The 24,068-nt window shown below is 43.0% G+C and overlaps 1 protein-coding gene across 7 annotated transcripts in view; it reads right to left on the reverse strand.

Moving 5' to 3' along the window:
• The window catches only part of FGFRL1 (fibroblast growth factor receptor like 1), a 229,817-nt gene that overhangs the window by 47,879 nt on the left and 157,870 nt on the right, over positions 1 to 24,068 (reverse strand). For all 7 annotated transcript variants that reach the window (XM_074229980.1, XM_074229979.1, XM_074229981.1 and 4 more), the window contains one exon: positions 3,056 to 3,328. In XM_074229980.1, the coding sequence (XP_074086081.1) occupies positions 3,056 to 3,328 (273 nt within the window). The remainder of the gene's footprint in view (positions 1 to 3,055; positions 3,329 to 24,068) is intronic.

Raw genomic sequence — 24,068 nt, forward strand, 5'->3', positions numbered from 1 at the left:
TGAAAAACCTGAAATACAAAAAACCAACTCCCTCTGCCTGGCCCTGGTCAGGAAGAAGAGCCTGAGAGGTCCCAGGCAGAAGGAAGGGGAGAGTTGGAAGGGAAGAACTTTGGAGACAGCTGGCTAACAACCCCCCCCAACTTAATAGGCAGGCAAAGTGAAGTCTGGTGATGGCACTGAAGGGGCTAGCCCAAGGTCACACAGCCATTTGGGGCCTGAGCCACAGGGAGAAGTCAGGTTTCCCAACTTGCCACCCAGGGCTGTTGCCACGAGCAGGATGAGCTCCTGTATCTGAACTGATGAGGCTTGAGGAGAAGCAGGAGCATCAGGTGTCCAGAAGGACTGGAGAGGTCAGCTGAGGAGGAGGCTGGCATATTGCCTCTGGCCTTTAGAGGCTCCCGGCCCTGACACATGAGTGGAGAAGGTTAAATCTCTCTACTTCCTCATTTATAAAATAAAGGACTTGGAGTGAATGATCTCTAATGTCCTTTTTTAGCTTGAAATTCTATGGTCCTAAGATTCTATGAACCCCTGTATGGGTTATCCCATGGGTCCAGTGACCTGGAGATCCAGGAAGGAGGAAGCAAAATAAATTAGATACAGCAAAAGCTCAGAAACCTTAAATGGTTCTCAACTGGTTGCTGAATAAACTGCCACAATATGGCACCATTCTACTTTTCCAGGTTTATCTGAAACTATTTCCCACCAGAACTCTGTGCTCTGGCTGGCCAGAATGTATTACCATCTACTACAAAAATCTCTCTCTCTCTCTCTCTCTCTCTCTCTCTCACCACACACACACACACACACACACACACACACACACACACACACACACACACCATTCTCTACCTTTCAAGCCTACCCACCCTTCTAGGTACACTGAAACTCCAATCTCCTCCATGAAGATAATCCCTGAACCCCTCACTAGAAGTGATCAGTCCCTCCTCCATTTTCTCAGTCTATTTTGTAAGGAACCTTTTCTCTACAATATAAGTATTTGTATGTACCTCACCACTAATCACCAACCCTCCTCCCCCCCCTCCCCAAATTAGAAACTCAATGAGGGTGAGAACTATCTCATCCATTTCTAGAACCAATGGATAGAAGTTATGGATTTGGGTATTGCTGGAAGAAGCTTCTTCCCTAGTGATGACTGAAGAGGCTACTTTGTAGGGTGGGGAAAGAAGGCAAAGTCCCTGTGACTGAAAATGTGAATGGACTAGGTAGCAAGGCAGACCAGTGGCTAGAGTGATGGATGGCCTTAGACTTAGAAAGATCTCAATTCAAACCTAGCCTCAGACACTTCCTCTGTCTGTCTCTATTTCCCCTTCTGTAAAATGGACATAATAATGGCACAGTTGGTGTGAAGATCAAATGAAATAAATATATGTAAAGTATTTCACAAAGTGTATGGAGATATACAAAAGCAAGCTGTTAGTAGTTCTTACTCTTGTGAAGAGGAGGCTAGAATGAATCTTCTCAGAGGCATCTCTGAACTTTGGGGAGTTGTCTCCCAATTCCAGAGAACTCCAAAGAATAATAGAATATTAACACTGGAAGAGACTATAGAGATCAACACATCTAACTCCTTCATTTCAGAAATGACAAAACAGCCTGTGAGAGATATGATTTCCCCAGATCTACCCAACCATCATGAGTAGGAATTCTTTGATACTCTGATGCAGGATTCCAACAAAAGAACCTGTCTCACCTTCTGACAGGATAGACCAGCTCCCTCAGTTAAGAGTGCCCTTCCCTATAACAACTTTGGGAGATAAATAGTAAGAGGATTAATATTCACATTTTCTAGATCAAGCGGCTGAGGCCAAAAAGAAAAGTGACTTATCTAAGATCACACACTCACTGAGTGTTCAAGATGAAACCCAAATCCAGGTCTTCTTATGTTCAGGGTTAGAAATATGCTATATCAAGTCCTCCACAGGGACCTCACCTTAAGCATCCCTACCAAGGGATGTCATTCAGCCTCTGCCTGAAGACCTCCAGGGACCCACCTCCTGAGGCAGTCTTTTCTGCACCACCCCTCACTTAGATCCTGACCAAAGGAGGATGTCATGAACAGCACCTGGGTTGAGCAACCAGAAGGTTCTGAGGTTCTGGTCTTATAAGGGAGAAAAAGTTTTTTTAAGGAAACAACAGGGGGGCTTCAGAATTACTTCAATCATACATATTTTGCTTTCTATATTTTGCCTCAAATTCAAGGAATCAAATACACCAAAGTGCACATTAAGACACATGTAAGGGGCAGCTAGGTTATACAGTGGATAGAGCACTGGCCCTGGAGTCAGTAGGACTTGAGTTCAAATCCATTCTCAGACATTTAATAATTACCTAGCTGTGTGATCTTGGGCAAGTCACTTAACCCCACTGCCTTGCAAAAACTAAAAGAAAAAAAGAAAAAAACAAAAAAAAAAGAAAAGCCACATATGTAAGAGACTTCTAGGATCTTGAGAGAAAAGCTGCCCAAATGTCCCTCTAGCCTAATCCCCTCTTCTTTCTTCAGATGTAGAAACTGAGACAGAGCAAAGGACTTGTCCAAGGTCACACACACACACCCACACCCACACACACACCCCACACACATTAATGGGCAGAGTCAGCACTTGAATCCAAATTCCAGAACTTAAGACTCAATGCTATTTCCACCATATGCCATTGTTTATCCTTGTCTTTCCTTGCTATTTTTCTGTGCTCTAGGCTACTCTGAGACATTCTCTGCAAGACATCTAAGAAATTCAGCACCAACCATTTTAGCACCAATCTGTCCAACATCCTTCCCTCTGGCTACACTCTACACAGAACAAGGTCTTCAGTCCAGCCACACTCCTTCAAGCTGATGGTTGATATAGAACAATGGTTAGAGAACACTCCTTCCCCTGCCACCATGTTGTATAAGACTGGTCAACTCTAGCCCTTCTCCCCTACTACCCTTCTATCAACTAAGCCCCCTACACTCAGTCCAGGCCTGGTGTTGCCCTCTTTCCTTCCTATGTCCAGTACTGACCACCCTTTCTTGGGGTACAATAACACTCACCCATCACAATGAGAGTATAATTGACACTCAGGCTGCCGAAGCCATTGGTGGCCTTGCATACATAGGTACCAGCATCCCCTCGTTCCACCTCCTTGATCTTCAAACCCTGGGGGAGGACCCGAAAACGGGCCCAGCCACTGTGGATGGTGCGCCCGTCCTTAGTCCACATGGTGAGGGGTGGTGGGTCCCCTTCCACAGGGCATAGGAGTTTGACAGTCCTCCCCAGCCGCGCCGACTGCCTGGGAGCCACACGGTCAGAGATCCTTGGAGGGCCTACAAAACAAGAGGAAATATAACTGAGCTGGGCTCTACTTCAGCAGCCTAGTGATTCACCCCCTTATACCAGCACTGGCCTGGGTGTTAGAAGACCTCAGTGGATTCCCAATGTTTGACACCTACTATTGATACAACCACAGAAAAGTTGACTCACCTCCTCAGCCTCACAGAATCACAGGACCCCAGAGATTATTTAAGCCAACTTCCTCATTTTATAGAGGAAACTGAGGCCCAGAAAAAAGGAAGTAATTTGCTAAAGTCACACAGATAATAAGTGGAAAAGTAAAGATTCAAAACCAGGTCTCCAGATTCTGAGACCCATGCTTTACCACACCACCCTGACTCCTGAACCTTTAATAAGAATTTACTTTGTGCCCAAGAACAATATAAATATATATAAAATATACATTAATATATACATAGTTTTCTTGTATCCACAAGATAGATACACAATCACAACAGCATTTTAGCATTACAAAGACTAGCCATGATTCTGCTACTATCAGAAAAGTGATGGACTCAAGGTCAGAAAGATATGTCAATTTTCAAATCACACTATAATGGGAATTTATTTTGCTTCATTTTGCATAGTAGTTAGAAAGAGTTTTTAAATCTTTTTTTCCCCAAACAATTATTCAACAAATAATTTTTTTTTAAATCTACTATGTGTACTGGGAGGGGAGAGGAAGAGAGAGCATAACCTGAAGAAAAGAAAGAAGGGAAGATGAAAGATTTTTACAAATCAATAGGGGATAGAGAGGACAGAAGGAGACATAGACAAACAAGACAGCTTTGAAAGTTTCGTGTTATTGTTATATACCTAAAAAGACTAGCAAGGGGTCAGACACCAGTAGTGTCCCATACAATCTCCTTTCTTCTCCCTTGCATTTTTATAAAAGGAAATGCTCACTTTAATTCAGAATAAAAATTAAAAAGAAAAAAAAAGAGTACCCTCTGCTCTGTGAATCACTGTGGTTTCTCCTTCCTCTCAGACATCCTAACTACCCCCCCCCAACACACACACACACTCACTCACACACACCTCCAAGCCCCAGGGGAAGCCTGTTCCTTTCTAGCTCCTCCATGACTGCTCCTCAGATACCCTGAAGCCCAAATAAATAACTGGACAGGCTCTTGAAAACAAGGAGTCCTAATTCCTTCATGCATTTCTAGGTACAGCAATTCTAAAGGTCAGACTGTGGTCATCCCAGAGATGGGAGAATGGCAGAGTGGAAGTGGAGCAGTTGTTGGGGTTAAAGAATTTGCAAGATAGCACATTTCTTTACCAAACAACCCTAGATCATCCTTTCCATGTGCTGATTCCATTCCTCACTGACCTAACCTCCCTCCCCTTTCCCTGACCACCCCCACCCCCACTCCCACCCCAGGGACACACAGATAAATCTCAGGCCAAATCAACCTTGGATCCTGGACAAAGGATCTGGTGAGCTAAGATTCTTTGCATATCCCCCTACCCCAAGCTAGCTGGGGCTATGGATGCCCAGAATCCAGAATTGGAAGAAGTCAGTCTTTCCTCCTGTTTTAACCTCCCAGATTCTCAGAACCAGATGCGGAACTCAAAAGGACCAGGAAGCTTTTAAAGGACAGGGTAGATGCTGGCCTGTTTGGGGGAAGTTGCCCTACACTGTGAATCAGGATACATGAGTTCAAGTTGCAGGTCTGTCACTAACTGGCTGGAGGACTTGCTTAAAGTCACTGCCTTTTTCCTGGACACACACCACACACACACACACACACACACACACACACACACACACAGGACCTCTATGATATATATACATATATATTACATCTTTTTAATTTCATTAAATATTTTCCAATTACATGTTTTGAAAATTTTAACATTCATTTTTCAAAAATTTTGAGTTCCAAATTCTCCTCCCACAACTCTTGAGAAGGCAAGCAATATAGCAATATAGATATATGAATGACCTCAGTTTTTCATTCTGTCAAATGGTGATAAGCCCTCCCCACTTCCCTTAAAGAGAACTATGAGGAAACCAACTGTAATGAGAAAAATGCTTTGAAAGGATGCCACCTCATCCTTGTCACCTGCCATGGAGTCAATTATGCAATTATCCTGATTCAGCTGAAGCTCCAACTCTTCCCTGAAACTTTCCCATTCCACCCCTAATCCACACTGATCCTCTCCTTCTCTGAGTCCCACATTACTCAGTAAAAGCTTGATGGTGACAGTGACAGAAGCAGTAGCAACAAAATCAAGTTCTAGAAAGGCAGCCAGGTGGCTCAATAGATAGAGCACCAGCTCTGAAGCCTGAAGGACCTAAGTTCAAACCCAATCTCAGATTCTTACTAGCCATGTGACCCTGGGCAAGTCACTTCATCTGTTTGTCTCAGTTTCTTCATCTATAAAGTAAGTTGGAAAAGGAAATCTAAATCCTTGCCAAAAAATTCCAAATAGGGTCACCAAGAGTTGGACATGAATGAATGAACAACAACAGAAAGTTCTATAAAAGGCTTTCCTTTTAAGAGACTTTATAAAATGCCTGTGAGCAAACTCTGGGTGATTAGATTAGACAAGGATGATTATCACTGGACAGATGAAGAAACTAGAAAGGCAAGAGTTTAGTGATTTACCCAAGATCATATAGCTAATAATTATTAGAGGCAGAATTAGAACCCAGATCTCTCCTGATGAAAAAATCCAGTGCTCTTTTTCACTATAGCATGTTATCTAATAATAATAATAATAATAATAATAATAATAATAATAATACTGCTTACTAGGAACCAGATCCTCACAACAACTTAGCAAGTATGTACTATTATTTTCTCTATTTGACAGATGAAGAAACTGAGGTAAGTGACTTGCCCAGGGATTCACAGCTGATAAGTGACTGAGGCTGAATTTGGTCCATATCCAGTGGTCTATCCACCATGCCACCTAAGTTGTCCATCTACTACTTGTAACCATTTTTAGCACCAAACAAAAGGGCTCTGATTTCAGGAGGCACTCCATAAATGCTTACTCAATTTGTTGCTGAATTTTGAAACCCTAAATCTTTGAAATCTATTATAGGAATCTTTCCTCATTTCTTCATTTCTTGGATCAGTATCTTGTCTCCTCTATAAGGTTGTGAGCTGGCCAGAACTGAGTGACCCCAACCTCCTCAAGAGAAATAAAGCTTCCTCTGATTCTCCTAGCCAATCCCAGAAATCTGTTGCTTCAGAGATCTCATGTCACTGGTACCTCATGATCACATTCATCACCTTCTAATTTACCTGACAACTACTAGCAGACCTGAGTAGCTCAGAGTCTGGAAAGAGACCCAACTCTAGAACCAAAATCAAGATAGTAATAATTTCTTTCCAATAGATATCCCTAAGGAGGAGGCAACAAGGTCAAGGATGTTATCTTTTACTGGAATCTAAGCTCCCTGAGGCCAGGATTTTCTTGCTGGCTTCAATTTGTAACCTCAGCACTTGGCATAATGCCTGTGTCATGGTAAACAGTTGATAAATGTTTTGTCTGTCTATCTTTCAAAAGAATGAGGAACCAAAGTTCCTATTACACAATTTCAATGTTTTATATTGAAAAATATTTTCTCAATTAACTGTCATAATAAAACCTGAGCTGTGTGTCTTGATTCTTCCTTGTTCCTTGCCTCCTACAGCCAATCATCAGGGTCTTGTCCCTTCCATGGCTACACCTCTCAAACTAATTCCTTTCTCTCTTTCTCCCCCCACCCCAGTTCCCCACCACTTCCCCACCACAACACCTTTATCATCACCTGATTGAACAGTGGCTTCCTAACAGGTTTTTCTGCCTCTAGTCTTGTTCTTCACCAGTCCTATTAAAATAATTTTCCTTAGGTCAGTTGTACATAATAGAGGTCTGCAGTTTTGTGAACTATCTTCTTTTTCTGTTCTACTATATATGTGGAAATTTCCATTTTGTTTGGTATTGTTTGGAAGAAAAATTTTAAACTTTTTTTTGCAAGGCAGTGGGGTTAAGTGGCTTGCCCAAGGCTGCACAGCTAGGTAATTATTAAGTGTCTGAGGCCGGATTTGAACTCAGGTACTCCTGACTCCAGGGCCAGTGCTCTATCCACTGTGCCACCTAGCTGCCCCTAAACTTTTTTTAAAGAAAGATTTTTCTTAAATCATGAATCTAATGGGGTCATTCCCCTTCTCAAGAATCTTCAATGATTCCCTGTTGCTTCCCAAGAAAAGTCTAAACACCTCTACATAATATTTAAGATTGTCCACACCTCAGTAGGCACATAGGGACACAAAAACACACACAATGGGTGTCTGTGAGCATTTGTGTCTGTCTCTGAGAATAGTTACTTTTTTTGTGATGTTATGAATCTGAATGTATCTGATGTGATGTTATGCATCTGATGCTATGTCATATGATGTGATGTTTCTGTTTACTTGTTTTTTTAGATTTTTCAAGGCAATGGGGTTAAGTGGTTTGCCCAAGACCACATGGCTAGGTAATTATTAAGTGTCTGAGGTCGGATTTGAACCCAGGTACTCCTGACTCCAAGGCTGGTGCTCTATCCACTGCGCCACCTAGCCACCCAGATGTGATGTTTCTGAAAGACCTCTTCCTACCCTTGTTCGTGGCTCCCTATGCACATCTCTGTGAATTAGCATCTCCCTCTCTGGCTGTAAGTGAGTGTTCAGATGTACACTATTTCCCTTTGTGAAAATACACCATAGGGTACCTGGACATCTCTAGAGTGCTCACCATTGCTTTATTTGTTTAAATATTTCAGCTCACTTACACCCAGACAAATGTGCTGAGCTATTTGCATCCAAAAGGAAGACAGAGTGCCTGGTCCCAGGCTGGCCCTGCCTGGGAAGGGGCAGCCTCACACCTGTCTTCCACAAACAGCTGGCTCAGTATCCGTTCCCATCAGCGATCCCAGTGGCGGCAGGCTCCTGGGAGAGGTCGAGAGAGGTCCTTCTTTGCTTCTCCTTCTCTAAGGATTCCACCCATCCTCCTCCTCCCCCATTCCCCCAGATATTGGTCCTCCCGCTACACAACACCCCTGGATGCCTGCCAACCAAGCATTTCAGAAGGAGGGGAATGTTGGAGGGAAGCAGATTGAAGAGGAGGGGAAGGGAAGGGATGGACTGGAAAGAATCCCCTGGGGAAGGGGACATGATAAGACTGGGGGAGGGGAGGGGCTGGGGAGGCTCCTAGGCCCCATTTCTCTCTCAGAACTCCTGGGATAGGGAGGGGCATGAGGGTACAAGAACCAGGAGTCCTTGGGTCAGACTGAAAAGTTCATGCACTCCCCAAGCTCTGGCCCTGTATTAAAACTTGATTTACGGTCCTTCCGGAAACCCACTAGATGTTCTCTGTTTTGATAGCAATTGGAGCCTTGGCTAGAGATTTAGCAACACCTCAGAGGGAAGGGAGGGTCAGTTCGCACTCCACATTCCTGCCTTCCCATGGGCCAAAGGCTTTTCAACAGGCAGCTGGTGGAGGGGAGGCAGAAGATATTGGTTCTAATCTCAGCTCTAAGGCTAAGTCTCTGTGGGACCTGAAGCAAGAGGACCACTGGTGAAGCCTTTGTTTCCCAACCTGTAAAATGGGGGGGGGGGGAAGGGGAAACTGATATGCCATGTTGGTGGATGATCCCTCTAGGGTCTCCTCTAGGTCAGACAGCATATACATATATATATATATATTCTAAGATTTGAATGATCTATGAATCTGATCTAATGGGCCTGGGAAAGGGTGTCACTGTTCTCCCAAGATTAGCCTATGGCCAAGGGTTACCCATCCCACACAAAAAGAAATCATCAAAGGGAACTTTATTCTTACACCCTCTCCTCCACCCCCAAAAATACTCCAAAACGATTACAAAGAAGAAATTCCTAAGGAGGCCAGGGCCTTGAACAACCTCTTGTATTGGAAAGAAATGTATATACCCACACATTATACTGTAAAGTTTATAAAGAAATTTTAAAGAAGTTTTAAAGAGTCCCAAGGGTTATATATATTTTATTGTTTAATAGCCAACACGTCCGCATCCCATGAAGAGAAGAATTCTTTGGGAAGGCCCACACTGGCAGAAAGGCAGCTCAGCTTCTCATCTGGCTCTCTGATAAAAATTATTCTATTGGAGCTGGGTGGACCCCTTAGAATACAGGAGGTCAAAACTAGGGTTCTGCGGCTAGAGAAATTAGTCCAGATAGGGAAACAGATCCAAGGAAAGAACTGAACTCAAGTCACCCAGTCAAACTCAGTTAGTGGTCTGAAAAGTTGGGAGATAGTAATGTTTAAATCACATTTAAAGGTGTGAAAAGCAATGCATCTATGTTATCTGACCTTCACAACAATCTTGGGAGGCAGAGACTATGATTAACCCTATTTTACAGATGAGTAAACTGAGAAGTCATTTGCCCAGCATCACACAAGCTAGTTAGCATCTAAGGTAGGATTTGAATTTAGATCTTCCTGACTTCCTGATCCCAAGGCCTCTGCTTTACCTACTAAGTCAAACATCACTCCATTCCACTTAATCCCATTGCCTTTCAAAAACTAAAAAGAAAAAAAAATAGAATTTAAAAAACACTTGAAAGATCATGTTGTCCAACCTCCTCCTTTTATGGAGGTGGAATGGAAGATACCTTGCCTAAGGTTAGGGAGCAGAGCTCAGAGGAGCCTGAATGAGACCAAGGGAGAACAGTCGTCCCTCCTTCCAGAAAAGAGGGGAGAGATTTCTATTTCCTTTGGTCCTAGTCAAATGTTTATTAGTAACTATGTGATTGATGGTGATAAAAATCCCAAAATGGATATGCTGCAACTAACTTTCTATGTCATACCAGAAAAGCACCCCCCTTCCCTGAGCCCCAGTTTTCCTAATAATAAAACACGAGGCATGGACCTACATTCAAATCCTACCCCAGATGCTTTCTGTGTGTCCTTGGAAAAGTCACTTAATGTCTCTGGGCCTCAGTTTCCTCATCTGTAAAATGAGGTTAATAATACCATCTGCCTCCCAGGATTGTTGTGAGGATCACATGAGGTCTAGATGATTTCTAGAGTGCCTTCTATTTCTGGATCCAAAGTCCTATGATGCTAAAAAACATCTCTCCTCTTCCCCAACCCAAGTGCTTTCCATGGTCAGCCTCTATAAACTCCCTTATATTAAATTAAAACTTGGTTTAACATCATTATGCAAACTTTCACAGGCACCAAAAGAGATGTTTTTGCTACCTCTGAATTTTAAAATCAGGAAAAGGGAGTGAACTCCTGTGGTGCCCAGGTGCCCGGTTCTACAAGGGACCTTTCACCCAAACACCACTACCATATATGGGGAATTGGGAAGAAGGAGAGGTTCCTTATCCTCAGAGGCACCCAGAATGGCTGGGAGAACAGATTCCCATATAAGGACTCAAGAAAAGAATCCTCCAGCATATATCACTATCTACTTAGAGCCAGTGTGGTCTTTCTCAAGTAAAGGAAGTAAGTAGACATTTTTCCATCAAAGCCTCCTTCGAGAAGCCTTCTCTGCCCCTAGCCCTGCCCCAGACCATATAGAAGTGATCTTTGGCCCCTGTTTTAATATGTATTATAGCCCTCTCAGGTCCTAAACTAGAAACTTGATGAGGGTAGACAAGCATCACAGCATCTGGTTCTTTTCTGTACATGTTCCAAAGTCCATATAGAGTTTCCACACCATAAGCATTCCTTTAGGATTTACAAAGGTTTGAGTTTCCTTCCAATAAGCCTGGAGAGAGAGTTTCAGCTGCTATCTAACTGCACTCCAGGTAAGGGAATAAGAAAGGAAAGAGAGAGTGAGCCCACCTATGGCTCACCTGGGTCAGAGAGCTCACTTGTGGCAGTCACTGCTTGGACTTGAATCCAGTCTGCTGACCTCCAGACAGTGCTCATAAATGGATTGGAAAGGACTGAATGAAGAAACATGACAAGACCCACCCTATCTCCTCCTTCCCACAACCCCTGGTTCCCATGTAACAGGCACGAGTGTGTAAACACAGATTCTCCCCAGTCATCCCTATGCCCCAGTGGCCCATGAAGTTGTGTGTAACCCACTTTCAGCACATCCTGGTTTAATAAATAATTAGCCATTTCCCTCAGAGACAGACACTGCCCACCAGGCTCCCCAACAGGAAATTCTAAGTGTCATTGTTTATGTCTGCAGGGAAGGAGAGAAACCACCACAGTGAAGAGCTGACTGGGAGCCAGGCCCTGGACCTGCCTGGGTGATATTTGTAAATAACTGACTTACTGGAGCATGGGCCCACAATGGAGGCCTTCTTCACATGAGATGATCACAGGAAGGGCTTTGGAACTAGAAGGCGTCTGACAAACTTGGAAGCCTTCATTCCTCCCAGCACCCTCTCACAGAGTATCACAGCAGGAAGAGCCCTTAGAGACCACCTAGCCCATATTTTATAGACGGGGAAACTGAGGTCCAGAAAGGGAAAGAAACTTGTCCTATATCACACAGCTTTGGTCAAAGGTTTTTCCCTATATTGAACAAATTATGCCAGACAAACCCTGTGAAAATATGAAAGACTTCAATGACATACATCATCTTGATCTCTCTGAGGGAACCTTGGAAGCAACAAGACCTCACTTTACAGATAGGGAAGCTCAGGATCAAGGAGGAGAAGTGATTTGCTCAAAGGCACACAGGTAAGCAAGTAGTAAAGGAGGGATTTTCTAATGGAAGAACACCAAAGAAGCTTTCCCCACCTTTTCTTGAAGTTAAGAATATGTGATATGATGAGTTAATGACAAAAAGAATGGATTTGAAGTCAGAGGACCTGAATCATTGCTACCTATGTGACCTTGGGAAAGCAATTCCCCTCTCTGGGACTTTATTTCTTCATCTGTAAAATAAAGAAATTGGACTAATCCCAAGATTCTTGATAGTTTTTGTGTCTTAAGTACCTTCTCTATCTGGTAAGACCTATGGACTCCATCTCAGAATAATGTTTTCGAAATGAATAAAATACATAGGAATAGAAAGAAAATCAATTAAGTCGAAATATGGTTATAAAAAATGTTTTTAACCCAAGTTCACAGGCCCTGGGTTCAGAATCCCTGAAATCCATTATATCTAAATTTGCCTCCAACTCTAAATTTTATGATCCAGACCTGTGGAATCAGAGAAAGAATTTTGCATTGAGGATCAATGGTTCCAGGCTCTGAGACTTTGAACAAGGTCACACCTTTCCTGCCTAGGAAATTTTGTACATCTCTTTGCCTCCTCACTTTGGTATCACAACATCATTTATCAATTAATTATTTTATATGGGGTAAGATCCTGCTCATTCATCTGTAATTCCATTTGGCCTTCCTTCTGTTTTCTTCTATTTTAATTTAATCCTATAATTTAAAAAATGTAGGAAGGAAGGAAGGGAGACAAAACCTTGTAACAAATATGCATAGTCAAGCAAAATAAATTCTCACAATGGTCATGTCCCAAAGTAAATGGGTGACATAATTTTTAAAGTAGCCAGAGTCTAATTTTTAGGACACTCAAATAAGGGAATTTTCTAAAATTTCTAAAAGAATAGAGATCACAGATCATTTAAACACTCCCCAAAAGGCAACCAGAAGATATCAGTAACTAGCAACCCACATGCCTATAAAAATCATCTCTTTAATATCTTTATTAACTCTTCCAGTGCTGAAAACAATTTTTTTCCCTTTTATCCCAATGCTGAATATTTTGTGACAAATTGGGGCCAAAATAGGAATTTTACAAGGGATCAATTATAGTTGCAGTTTAAGTTAGTTTCTTCCCAACTACCCTATAAATGAACCTAAAACAATTAAATAACAAATAAAACTTGCAAAAATATGTATTTTTCAACATAATATGCTCCTGTACTGAAAGAGTTAAAAAGATCCATGCACATATTGACAGCATTCTTAATAAAAAATACAAGCAAGGGAACAGCTGCCTTTTCCTTATGAGTTTCCACAGCAGGAGTAGGCAACCTTTTTTTTCTGACAAGGGTCATTTGGATATTTATAACATGATTTGCAGGCTATATTTGGGTAATTTACTTAATTAAATAATTTAATAATTTAAAAAGCACCTAGATTTATTGAAATTTTGAGTCCTGCCTGCAATTGCCTTGGCAATGCCAAATCAATATGTCTGACAGTTTCCTGCCCCTTCTCTACAGCCTAGTCTACACAAATGACTTCAAGGTATAGAAATATAAACCTGTTTGTTGATTACTCCCAAAAAAACTTCAAAACCACCACCACAAAACCAACTGTGGCTTGATGGCTTTCTTCCAACAGGGTTTCCACCACACATAATATTATTGCTAACATTTCCATAGTGCTTTAACACCATCAAACATCCCTTTAATATAGTTAACTACAAAGAACTTTTTTCATTTTCTCTGCTTATTAAAGAACAGGCTTTGACACAATTTTGGAGCAGGTCCTATATAGATTCCAAAAGGAAAGAGAATTTTTTATGGATGGTAATATTCTTCAGATGCTCCCATTTATATATGACATTTTATTAATTACATTAGATCTAAAAACACTAAAGAGACTTTTCAAAGTCATTCAGAAGAATTTAGCAATCTACACAGGAAAAACAAAATGGATGAAGAATGCATTTTGACCATATGATGACATGCAGTTGAGTGGATAGTCTACTTAGGACATTAGTCTTAGACAGACACAGTAGATAGATGGGCAGAGAATAGTAGGAGAAAAGAGAATAAGTAATATGACACCTGAAGAACTAGCAGTGAATTAAACAATCTCTACTGCTTAAATATCTTTTTAACACTAATATTTTCCAAAAATATTTTCCAAAAATTTTCCATTTGGCTTCAAGTCATGGAACAGCACAAGGATAGAAATTGTAGAGGGTCCAAAGGGAAATGGAAAGATAGACAGTACAGATAAGCAGACTACAACATGTTAACAAAAATTACTTGTAGTCACAAAGTGACATGAAAAATTAATAAAGGGCTGATTATGACTGAAAAATCAGCTGGGTCATTCATGAACTAAGATCAAAGGATAAGGGGCAGCTAGGTGACCTAAGTTCAAATCCAACCTCAGACTCTTAATAATTACCTAGATGTCTGACCTTGGACAAGTCACTTAACTCCATTGCCTTGCAAACAACAACAAACAACTACAAAAAGATCAAAGGATAACAGATGGACCTGGACTGCTGAGCACTGGGAAGATATGCATGAAATACTAGAAGACTTCTAAGTAGATCTTCTCTGAAAGATATGAAAGGAAATGGATAAGACTCACACAATATAAAGTTTCAGAAGGCTTGCAACCTATACTGGTGGAATGAAGATCATCAGTATAGAGCCAGACAATGGACTTGGGTAGGAACTGAATTTCAAAAGACAAAGGAGAAACATCCCTGCCCTCAAGAAGCTTATAATTTATAAGAAAAGATGACATCTATACATCTATAGAAGTAGACACAAAATGGGTACAAAACAATAAGCCCCCATACCCTCTTCTGCAGCAACTGTGGAGAAATAAAAAATGGTCTTCTATAGAATGTGGCATTTAAATTGGATCAAATACACACACACACACATACATTCTTAATGAGTGGGCTTCCTATGGGGGGAGCAGCAGTGGCCACTGGGGTCTGGGATGCTGGTGTGAATTGGCCCATCCCATGCACCCAGAGCCTGGGGCCCAGTCCAGAGTTACCAGGAGCTCAGCCCAAGAGCTCTCACTTTGCCTCAGCTGAGGAGCCTAGGTGGATTAAGGTCTCGCCAGCCTAGCTGCCAATTCCTTACCCTTTCCTGAAACCAAACCCTAATCCCTCCTGAACAGAGAATCCATCTGGAGGCTCACCTCTGACCAGCTTACCCTTCATTCCACTTAATAGGAGGGAAAACAGAAGTAAAAATCAATTCTTCCAACTCAAGCCAACTACAGTTCCCCTAGCCAACAACTTCTTTCTAGCTGATCTTCTTACTCAACTTCTAATCTCCAAATTCATCTATCTCAGGACTCCCTCCATTAAGGAAAACTCCCAACATCACTACACCTTTGTAGGCTTTCATGTGTTATTGTTGTCAAAAAAGAAAAACTGGCTAGCTCAGGTCCAGCAAGGAGTCTTTTTGACTTTAGCTACTGTGATGGTGAGAAAAATACTTGGAAACAGGGGCTTGACTCCTAGATCTGATACTTACAGTCACAGCATCATGGGAATATAACCAGAAAGAACACTGAAACTCATTTCATCCAGAGATAACTGAACTCAGTAAATGGACAAGCATTCAGAACTCACTTCTGCCATTTCCATCCATCACTCATTTAACTGTGAGATGCACAAATTTAGAGACATCTCTCTTCAAATGTTCAACTGGCCTATTTGTGCCTAACATGTGGTAGAGCCTTCTGAGCTCATATTGGCTGATCAGTCATAGACAGATTGTACATTGACCCCAACATAGAGATGTCACTTTTGATCTTCTTTGAAAATGAAGGATACTCATTGCCTTTCAAAAACAAAACAAAAAGATCATTCTGAGATGATCTCCATACCAAAAGGTGCTGGGTAATTCCCAGAGAAATAAAAAATGTTGTTCCTAATATATAGCCCAGTGGATAAGGCATCTGCCCTGGAGAATGAAGGACAACAACCAACCAAACAATCTCCATGAAAGGTTATGCTTATCTGTATGACCTTTTGCAAGTCACTTCTCTAGATGACTAAAATCTGTTCCAGATAGAGATCTTCACTTAGTGGGTGAAGAGATAGAAGCCATAGACATGGCATACTTTATCTTGTGTCCAAGTAAAATAAGTAGCAGAGCAGAGAAGGATTTCAAACCTAGGATCTCTCATTCCAACTTTGGTGCTTAGTCTACTTGGCAAATCTCCTCTTTCCCCTGTTTCTCTGCATCTCAGTTTCCTCACCTGTAAAACAAAAATAATGATGCCTGCATGATCCACCCTATAGGACAGTAGCAGGGAAAGCTCAATCTTCAAAAAGCCACAGGAATGCTAATAGTACTAAGGATGGTCCTTCAATAGGACATATGGTCCATTCTATAGCCCAGACCTAGAGATTCTCTGATCTGTGAAGATCTGTTGGAGGGTGTTTGCTCTCCTGGTACAATGGTCAAAAGTTAAGGATTATCTCCAAAAAGCATCAGAGTAAGACTGAAGTTGGGGAGGAAGGGAGAAGAATAAGGGAGGAAGGGGAAGGGAAGGGAGAAAAAAATAATATATCTATATGTATGTATGTGTTTATATTTATATATGTTATACACACACACACACACACACACACACATTCACATAAAGAGACAAAAGTCCCAAATATGTTTGTAGGGGCTGTGGAATGGCAGGCACCCTAATACAATACAAGTGAAGCTGTATTGATTCAACCATTGTAGAATATATATATATATATATATATATATATATATATATATGTATATAATCTTTTCATCCATCAATACCACCGATAGTCACAGAAGGTCAAAGTTAAATGCAAAGAAGCAACATGGACCAACATTTTTATAGCATCATTTTATAGTATAAAGAACTTGGACACAGGGTACCCAAGGGAAAGGAATGAATGGTTGGACAATTTGTAGCTTATTAAAGTAATGGAATATAATTTTGATGAAATAAAAGAAGAATATGAAGAATTCTGAGAGCCCTGGAAAGACTTGTATTTTTACTATTTACAAAATGATGCAAAGAATAACATTATGAAAATCAGAATTCTGATCAATGCACCAATCAATTCAGACTTGAGAATACAGATGATGACATACCTGGCAGAAAGAAAAAGATGGAGAGTTGTTTGTGAATTGACTGACTGAAGCACACCTCCTGCTCTGTCAGAAAAATGATGGGCTAGAGGTTTGGGATGAGGTGGTCAATCGAAGGTCAATGTATTATTTTGTTTTGCTTAATTATACTTTGAGATGAGGGAGAATCATTATTGAGAGATGATTGCAAAAAAACCCCAACGTGGCAATAAGACTATTTTTTAAATGACCTGTTTACTCATTTCACATAGAAGATCCTTGTCTGGGAATTCTACTCAAATATCTTCAAAGGCTCCATCACAACCTATAGGATAAAGTCCAAACTGCTTAGCAGAGCAGTCTAGGTTTTCTGCAGGAGACCCCAATTTAACTTTTGCCCCATTCTATCCTCCTTTCCAAAACAAGTCCTTCCCTCTAGCCAAGAGGACCAGCCTCATCCCTACTTCAGAAGCTTTGCTCACACTATTCCCCCTGCCTGGATCATCCTTTTCTCCTCAAAGTCTTGCCCATATAACATCTAAGCACCCCCTCCCCAATTCCAAATAGCTCTTGCTTCCTAGAATATTTTGTTCTACTAAATTCTAACATCCTTTTCAAGACCAGCTTGATGCCACCTCTCCAAGATACCTTTCACCATTGCTGCTACCAGTAAGATTATTCCCCTCCCACCCCTTGGCCTCCCCAGGTTTCTATCCATCACCTTGTTTAAAACTCTCATATGTAATAAGGACAGCATATCATAGCTATTTGTAGTGGGGTCTCAACACCCACTACCCTTTAAAACATTTAAGAATAAGGAATAGTAGAGCATCCCCAAAGCAACATTTTAATAGCTTAAGAGTACATTAATAGTTTTGGGACACACTATTTAAATGTTATATCTTCTTCTGTGTCTCTCTTTCACACAGAGTTACGTGGGCCAGGTCCCTCCTGTCCTTCACACCAGGACAGAATGGGGCTTTCCCGCTAAGAGGCAAAATACTAATGCTATTTGTAGCTACACCTCAACACTCCATCTACTTACCTTGTCTTTTTTTTTCTATGTCCCCCAGATTGTGAGCTGCCTGAGGGTAGATCCAAGTCTCCTCTCTTCTATTTCCTACCCAACACTTAGAGCTCTTAGCCTCTAACCCTTCTGTATAGGGGGTATTGAGGGAAGAGCCTGGTACAAAAGAGTCAGATCCTAACTGCCGCTTCCTACCTATGTGATGTCAGAGAAATATCACTTCCCCTCCGTAGGCTTCCATTTTTCTTATTTGTAAAGGGGGGGTGGGGGTGGATAAGTTCATCTCTATGATTCCCCCTCCCCTTCAACTGTAGATCTGTGATCCCATGACCCTACAAAACCTTTCTCCTTAGCCAAGGAAGGTTCCTGTTTGGCCACTTGGGCCGCTAAAGCAGAAATAGGCAGCTCTTGACCCTTTGCTCTCCCCTCCAACATAGACACTTAAAGCTTGGAGAGGAGCCAGAGCCCTCCTTCCCCTCTGCCCCATGGACTCAGCCTGGACAGCAAAAGGCCGCCTGTTTCCAAGAAGAGAACAGAAGGGTAAGGGCATATAGGTCAGAATGGGATTTTTCTACCTACATTAGTGCCCATTCTGGCCCTGAGGTGAAGGTCAAGTGGGGCCTGGCCCTCCTGGTTCTGCCTGAAACAACGGGGTCACAGAAGTATCCCTCCAATGACAATCATCAAATCTAAGGCAAAATGGTACCAGGGATCCCCTTCAAGAAAAGAGATGTTTTGCACTGTCAGTCACACCCTGGTCTGCCTCCCTATTCCCTATTTTCTCAGATACATCTTCCTCGAGAGTCTAGATCCAGGGACTGTTGTCCCAGTCCTGAAGGTTTTATCCAGGTTGGCAGGACTACTCAAGAGTACCCACTCCTACCCTCCCACAAAGCTGATTTTCTTCCTCTGAGCTAAGCATGACTCTCTTCTTTAGGCTCTTCCCTCACAAAGCAAGCCCGCAGCTCTTCCTAGCAAATTATGAAGGATCCCAAAGATAGACCGGGCTGAGTTCATGAGGGATTTACTAGGGTGAAGATGGGGATGGGGGGGCCCACAATCCTACTCAATACCTACCACTCCATTAATCACTGCCACTGGTATGAGAACTTCAGGAAAAGAGGAAAGCACCTTTCCAAGTCTACCTCAGCCCCTCCCAGCATCCCTGGGGTATTGGGCATCATCCCAGGCCAAGTTACCCCCCACCCTCACCCACAACTGCTCACCCGGGCTCCCCAGGACCCAGCCAAGCAGGAGTCAGAGCCAGAGTCCCAGCCAGGGTGGGAGAGGCCAGGCTGGCAGGGTGGGGTAGGGTCTGTCTGTCTGTAACCAGAGCCCCACATTCCAGGGCAGCTGTTTGGGAAAGGGGAAACCATTGAGGGACCATGGTTCCTTTTTCTACTGCAGCCAAGGGGCCAGGAGAGAGGAGAGAGGCCCCACAATACCCACATGAGAATGTGGAGTACAGAGTCAGAGACACATAGCACAGACACGAAGAAGTACAGAGACATCAAAATACAGAGATGTTCGGACACATATAGAAACGTGCAGGACCCGTCCACACATTCAGTAGCAGTGCAGATACTGAGAAATTCACAACCAAAGAGAGGCAGGAACAGCATACCAACACCCCCCTACCCATACACACACACACACACACACACACACACACACAGACCCCACTTACTCCAATTCCCAGGGATGATTATGGGACGACATTCTTGGTTTTAGAATAAGAGTCCCAGCACATTCCAACCTCAGCAAATCCTTCCTTACTTGCCTATCTTCATGCCTAAAATACCACCATTAGAGCGTGTTTTGCAAAACACATCAATTGGACTGATGAGATGGCTTCTACAGGCCTCCCAGCTCTGACATTCCTCTTTCCCTAAGCTCCTAGATTCCAACAAGCTAAGTCTGTGAGCTTCAGTTGACGGAGGGGAGGATGAGGAGAAAAGGCGTAGTTTATCTTTTCTAAACTGTACATTTAAGGTCCCATTTAAAGTCTCCTGCCCTCCTCCATTGGGTTTCTAGAGGCTGGGGAAATCACAGGATTATAGAATCACAGATTCAGAGCTAGAAAGAATCTTTGAGTTCAACCCCTTCATTTTACTGATGAGAGAATCGAGGCACCCAAGGGAAAGTGCTTTTCTACTTCCTAAATGCAGGTAGGAGCTGCTCCAAGGTAGACTCCCCCAGAGAGGGCCCCCTGAAATTCTGAACCTGTCAGAGGGCACCATGTAACACCTCCCTTTGAGATAGAGGACACAGTAAGGCCCAGGTGTTTACATTCGTTTGCTCAGCAAATATTTACTGGACGTCTATCAAGACTGTTGGTACAATCCAACCACCCCAGAACAAGTGGGCAGGGCTGGCCTTCTTGCCACTGGACTCTGAGTCCCTGACCTTTAGATTCGGTGATCAGGGTCAGGATAACAATTCAGCATTTCCCCTCTCCTGTGTACTCTGCCCACCCACTCCCAAATCTGAGGAATCCCCATGTTGGTCCCTCACATTCTGAGGAATGTATTCATCAATATATCAGTTTCAAGGGGAAACATTTCCTGGGCACTAGGGGGTTTTCCTTTCCTAAGTGCTCAAGACTCTAAATATTCTAGATACCTGTGGTTCAAAATCTCTAAGACATCTGGTCCCTTAACCACTGAGTCACTGGCTCTCTTAACCACCAAGCCTGGTCAAGATTAATTTGACCATACCTTGATGACATGACCAGACCTCCTGGACCTCTGCCATCTCATTCCAACATGCCAACTCCAGTATCCCTCCTTGCTACCTTATCCCAAAATGGTGGCTCCAGAAACCAATGCCTCTCTTCCTTCATCATCCTCCACTGTCCAAACTGTTGTTTCTAAAACTTTATCTTGCAAGTTAAAAAAAAATCCTCATAATAATATATAATCAATGGCACTTGGGCTTAATTGAGAACTGAGGTTGAGGCAGAGTAGGAATCCAAGGCCTTACATGTGTTATTCCCATGGGGGAAACTGAGGTTCAGATTGGGGAGGCTGCATAACTAGGAAGTGTTAGGCTGTGAACTGGTAGGGGGCTCAGATCATAGAATTTCAGAGCCAGGAGGGGCTTTAGTGTGTTAGTGGTCAGAGCTGGGAGGGATCTTAGAACATGGGATGTCAACTGGAGGAGGGATCGTAGAACATGGGATGTCAGCTGGGGGAGGGATATGGGATATCAGAGGTAGAGAGGATCACAATCTGCCCAGAAAACTGGATGTCTTTCTATTGGATTAAGTCCAATCCTCTCCCCTCATTTTCTGCATAATCTCCCGACACTGGCAGCCACCAGTCTGCCACCGGTGGGAAGAACAGAACAGAGCAGCAGTCTGCTTGGATTCCCATGCGGACGCCTGGTCTCTGTGGGTCTGTCTGCACCATAGCAACAGTAGCTGTTTTATCTACCAGATTTTGGATGCTGACTCCGTGAGAGAACCTGGATGGTCAAATGAGAGACAGGGTTTTCCCCAAGAGCTTTTGGTCTGGGATCTGTCAGGGAGATGGACAGAAGGATGGCTGGGCTTTATCAGTGACCCTCACACATCACTTTCAGAAGGCTGGCACAGCTCCAGATAAGAAGCCAAATCCTAATAAGCACCAGATGTATTAAAACAATGCACCCACCCCGCTGGTGTTTTATATGATGTGTTGCATTGACATATCAGACATGAGTTCCAGTAGAAAGAATTTGACTCACTTGTCCCTTGGAGTTGGGTTGGGGGGAAATCCAGGGTTAGGAGGCAAGAGAACTAGGTGCTAGTAGAAGCTTGACTATCCACCTGTTGTGACTCCAAACAAATCCTTTCTCATCTTTGGATCTCAATTCCCCCATATGGGAAAATAAGGGGGTTAGAGTAAAGGCCTCAAACATTTTGCATTCTATGTTCTAAGATCCCTCCTGGCTTTCACATCTATGACCTAAGATCCTTACCAGCTCTGACCTTCTGGGTTCTTGTTCTTTCCCAGCTCTGACATTTTCTATTCTAAGGTTTCTCTCAGCTCAGAAATCCTTTATTTTAAGATCTTTTCCACCTCTGGCATTCTATATGCTTAAAAACCCTCCCACTCTGACATCCCATGATCTAAGAGCCCTCCCAGCTCTGACACCTTATGATTTAAGGTCTGTTTCAGCTCAGAAAGCCTATGCTTTTAAGATCCTCCTATGTTCTAAGATCCCTCCCAGCTCTGGCACTGACACACTTAAAGCCCCTCCTGGCTCTGAAATTCTATGATCTGAGGCCCTTACCAGTTCACACCTAACTCTAACACTTCTTAGCCTCAGTTTCCCCTATGGGGATAATAACACATGTACTATTTACACTTCCCTAGGAACTCTTATGAGGAATACTTTTTAACTTGGATCCAGAAAAGGGAATTTCTCTCCCAGTCACTTTTCATCCTTCATTCTTGAAGAGGACCAAAGACGCCAGAGTGACTGAAGCTCAGCAAAGAAGAGCGATCTCATGGACTAGGGAGGTGAGAAAAGGTTTCCTGTAGGATATGAGATTCCAGTGAAATTCTACAGAATTCGAAGGAGTTGGAAAAGAAGGGGAGCAAGCCTTCTGGACTGGGGAACAATGTGGGCAAAGACACAAGAGGCAGATATGGGCCAGGCAGTTACAGCCCACAGAAAGATGGTCAGGGGGCCATGCTGGGAAACCATGGGAATGGACTTTAAGAGGGAAGGCAGGCCTAGATTGGGAGAGGCCTTGAATGCTTCCTCTTGCAGGAAGAAGCAGAAGATATTCACACACTGAAATGTCCACCACCCCAACCAGAGTGGAGCCCGCATCTCCTGCTAAGCTCCTGAGACTTACTTTCAGACTTCATCCCCCTAGACCTGAGGAAAGCAAAGACCCCCAAATCCCAGACCTAAGGAAAAAAGAATTTTTTCCTTGAATCTGGAAAAGATCTTAGAGCCAGAACCTCTGAGTGTATCAAATTCAGCCCCTTCATTGTACAGCTGGGGAAATTGGAAGTAGCAGCCAAGGGAAGGGACCCTAGGCTTCTGATACCAAACCCAGGGCTTTGTCTATAATACTAGTCAAAAGAAAGCCTCGCTCTCTGTACTTCAACACCAGAGAAGACCAAGCACCCATTCTGCTGGCCCTGGGATGGACAGAGGTTTGAGTAGCCTGCTTGGGGATGCCAAGGGTGGGGGGAAGCTAAGAGGAATGTCCAAAGTTCATGCCTAGAGCTGATAAAAACCAGGTGTGTGTATGTGTGTGTGTGTGTGTGAGAGAGAGACAGACAGACAGACAGACAGACAGACAGAGACAGAGAGACAGAGGGGAGAGAGTAGCACCAGAGCTGGGAGGTAGCTAAAGACCCCATTAGAGCTAAATTGCCTCACCAGCTGTGCTCCTACTCTCACTCAAAAACACAAGCTCAGAAATCTTGTTAAAAACATAGTGTCCCCCAACTGAGGACGGCATGGGTTGAACCTGAGGTTCACACACACACACCCTGAGGCCCAGGGCCCTATGATTCCATCTGCACTTTTCCTAGGTTTCCTGGGACTTTGGAGATCTGTCCTGAGAGTAGTATTCTAGGCTCTAAGGTAGGGAGAGGGGAGGAGGAGGAAGGAGGAGGAGGAAGAAGAGAAAGAGGTAGAAGAAAAACAAGGAAGAGGAGGAAGAGAAGGAGGAGGAAAAGAATAGTCCTTGGTGAGAACAACAAGACTCAGGATCCACTTCTATCACTCTCTAGCCCATGAGACCCTGAATAAATCCATTTCCCCTTCTCTGGGCCTCAGTTTCTTCTACTGGGAGTAAAAAAGGGTGGGAAGGAGGGAACAACCATTTATGAAGTAACTACAATGAGTCCTGTATTGTGCTAAGCACTTTAGAAATATCTTATTTGATACAACAACCCTAGAAAGTAGGTGCTATTTTCCCCATTTTACAATTGAGGAAAC

This window comes from Macrotis lagotis, chromosome 3 (assembly GCF_037893015.1).
Source record: "Macrotis lagotis isolate mMagLag1 chromosome 3, bilby.v1.9.chrom.fasta, whole genome shotgun sequence".
Classification (NCBI taxonomy): Eukaryota; Metazoa; Chordata; class Mammalia; order Peramelemorphia; family Peramelidae; genus Macrotis; species Macrotis lagotis.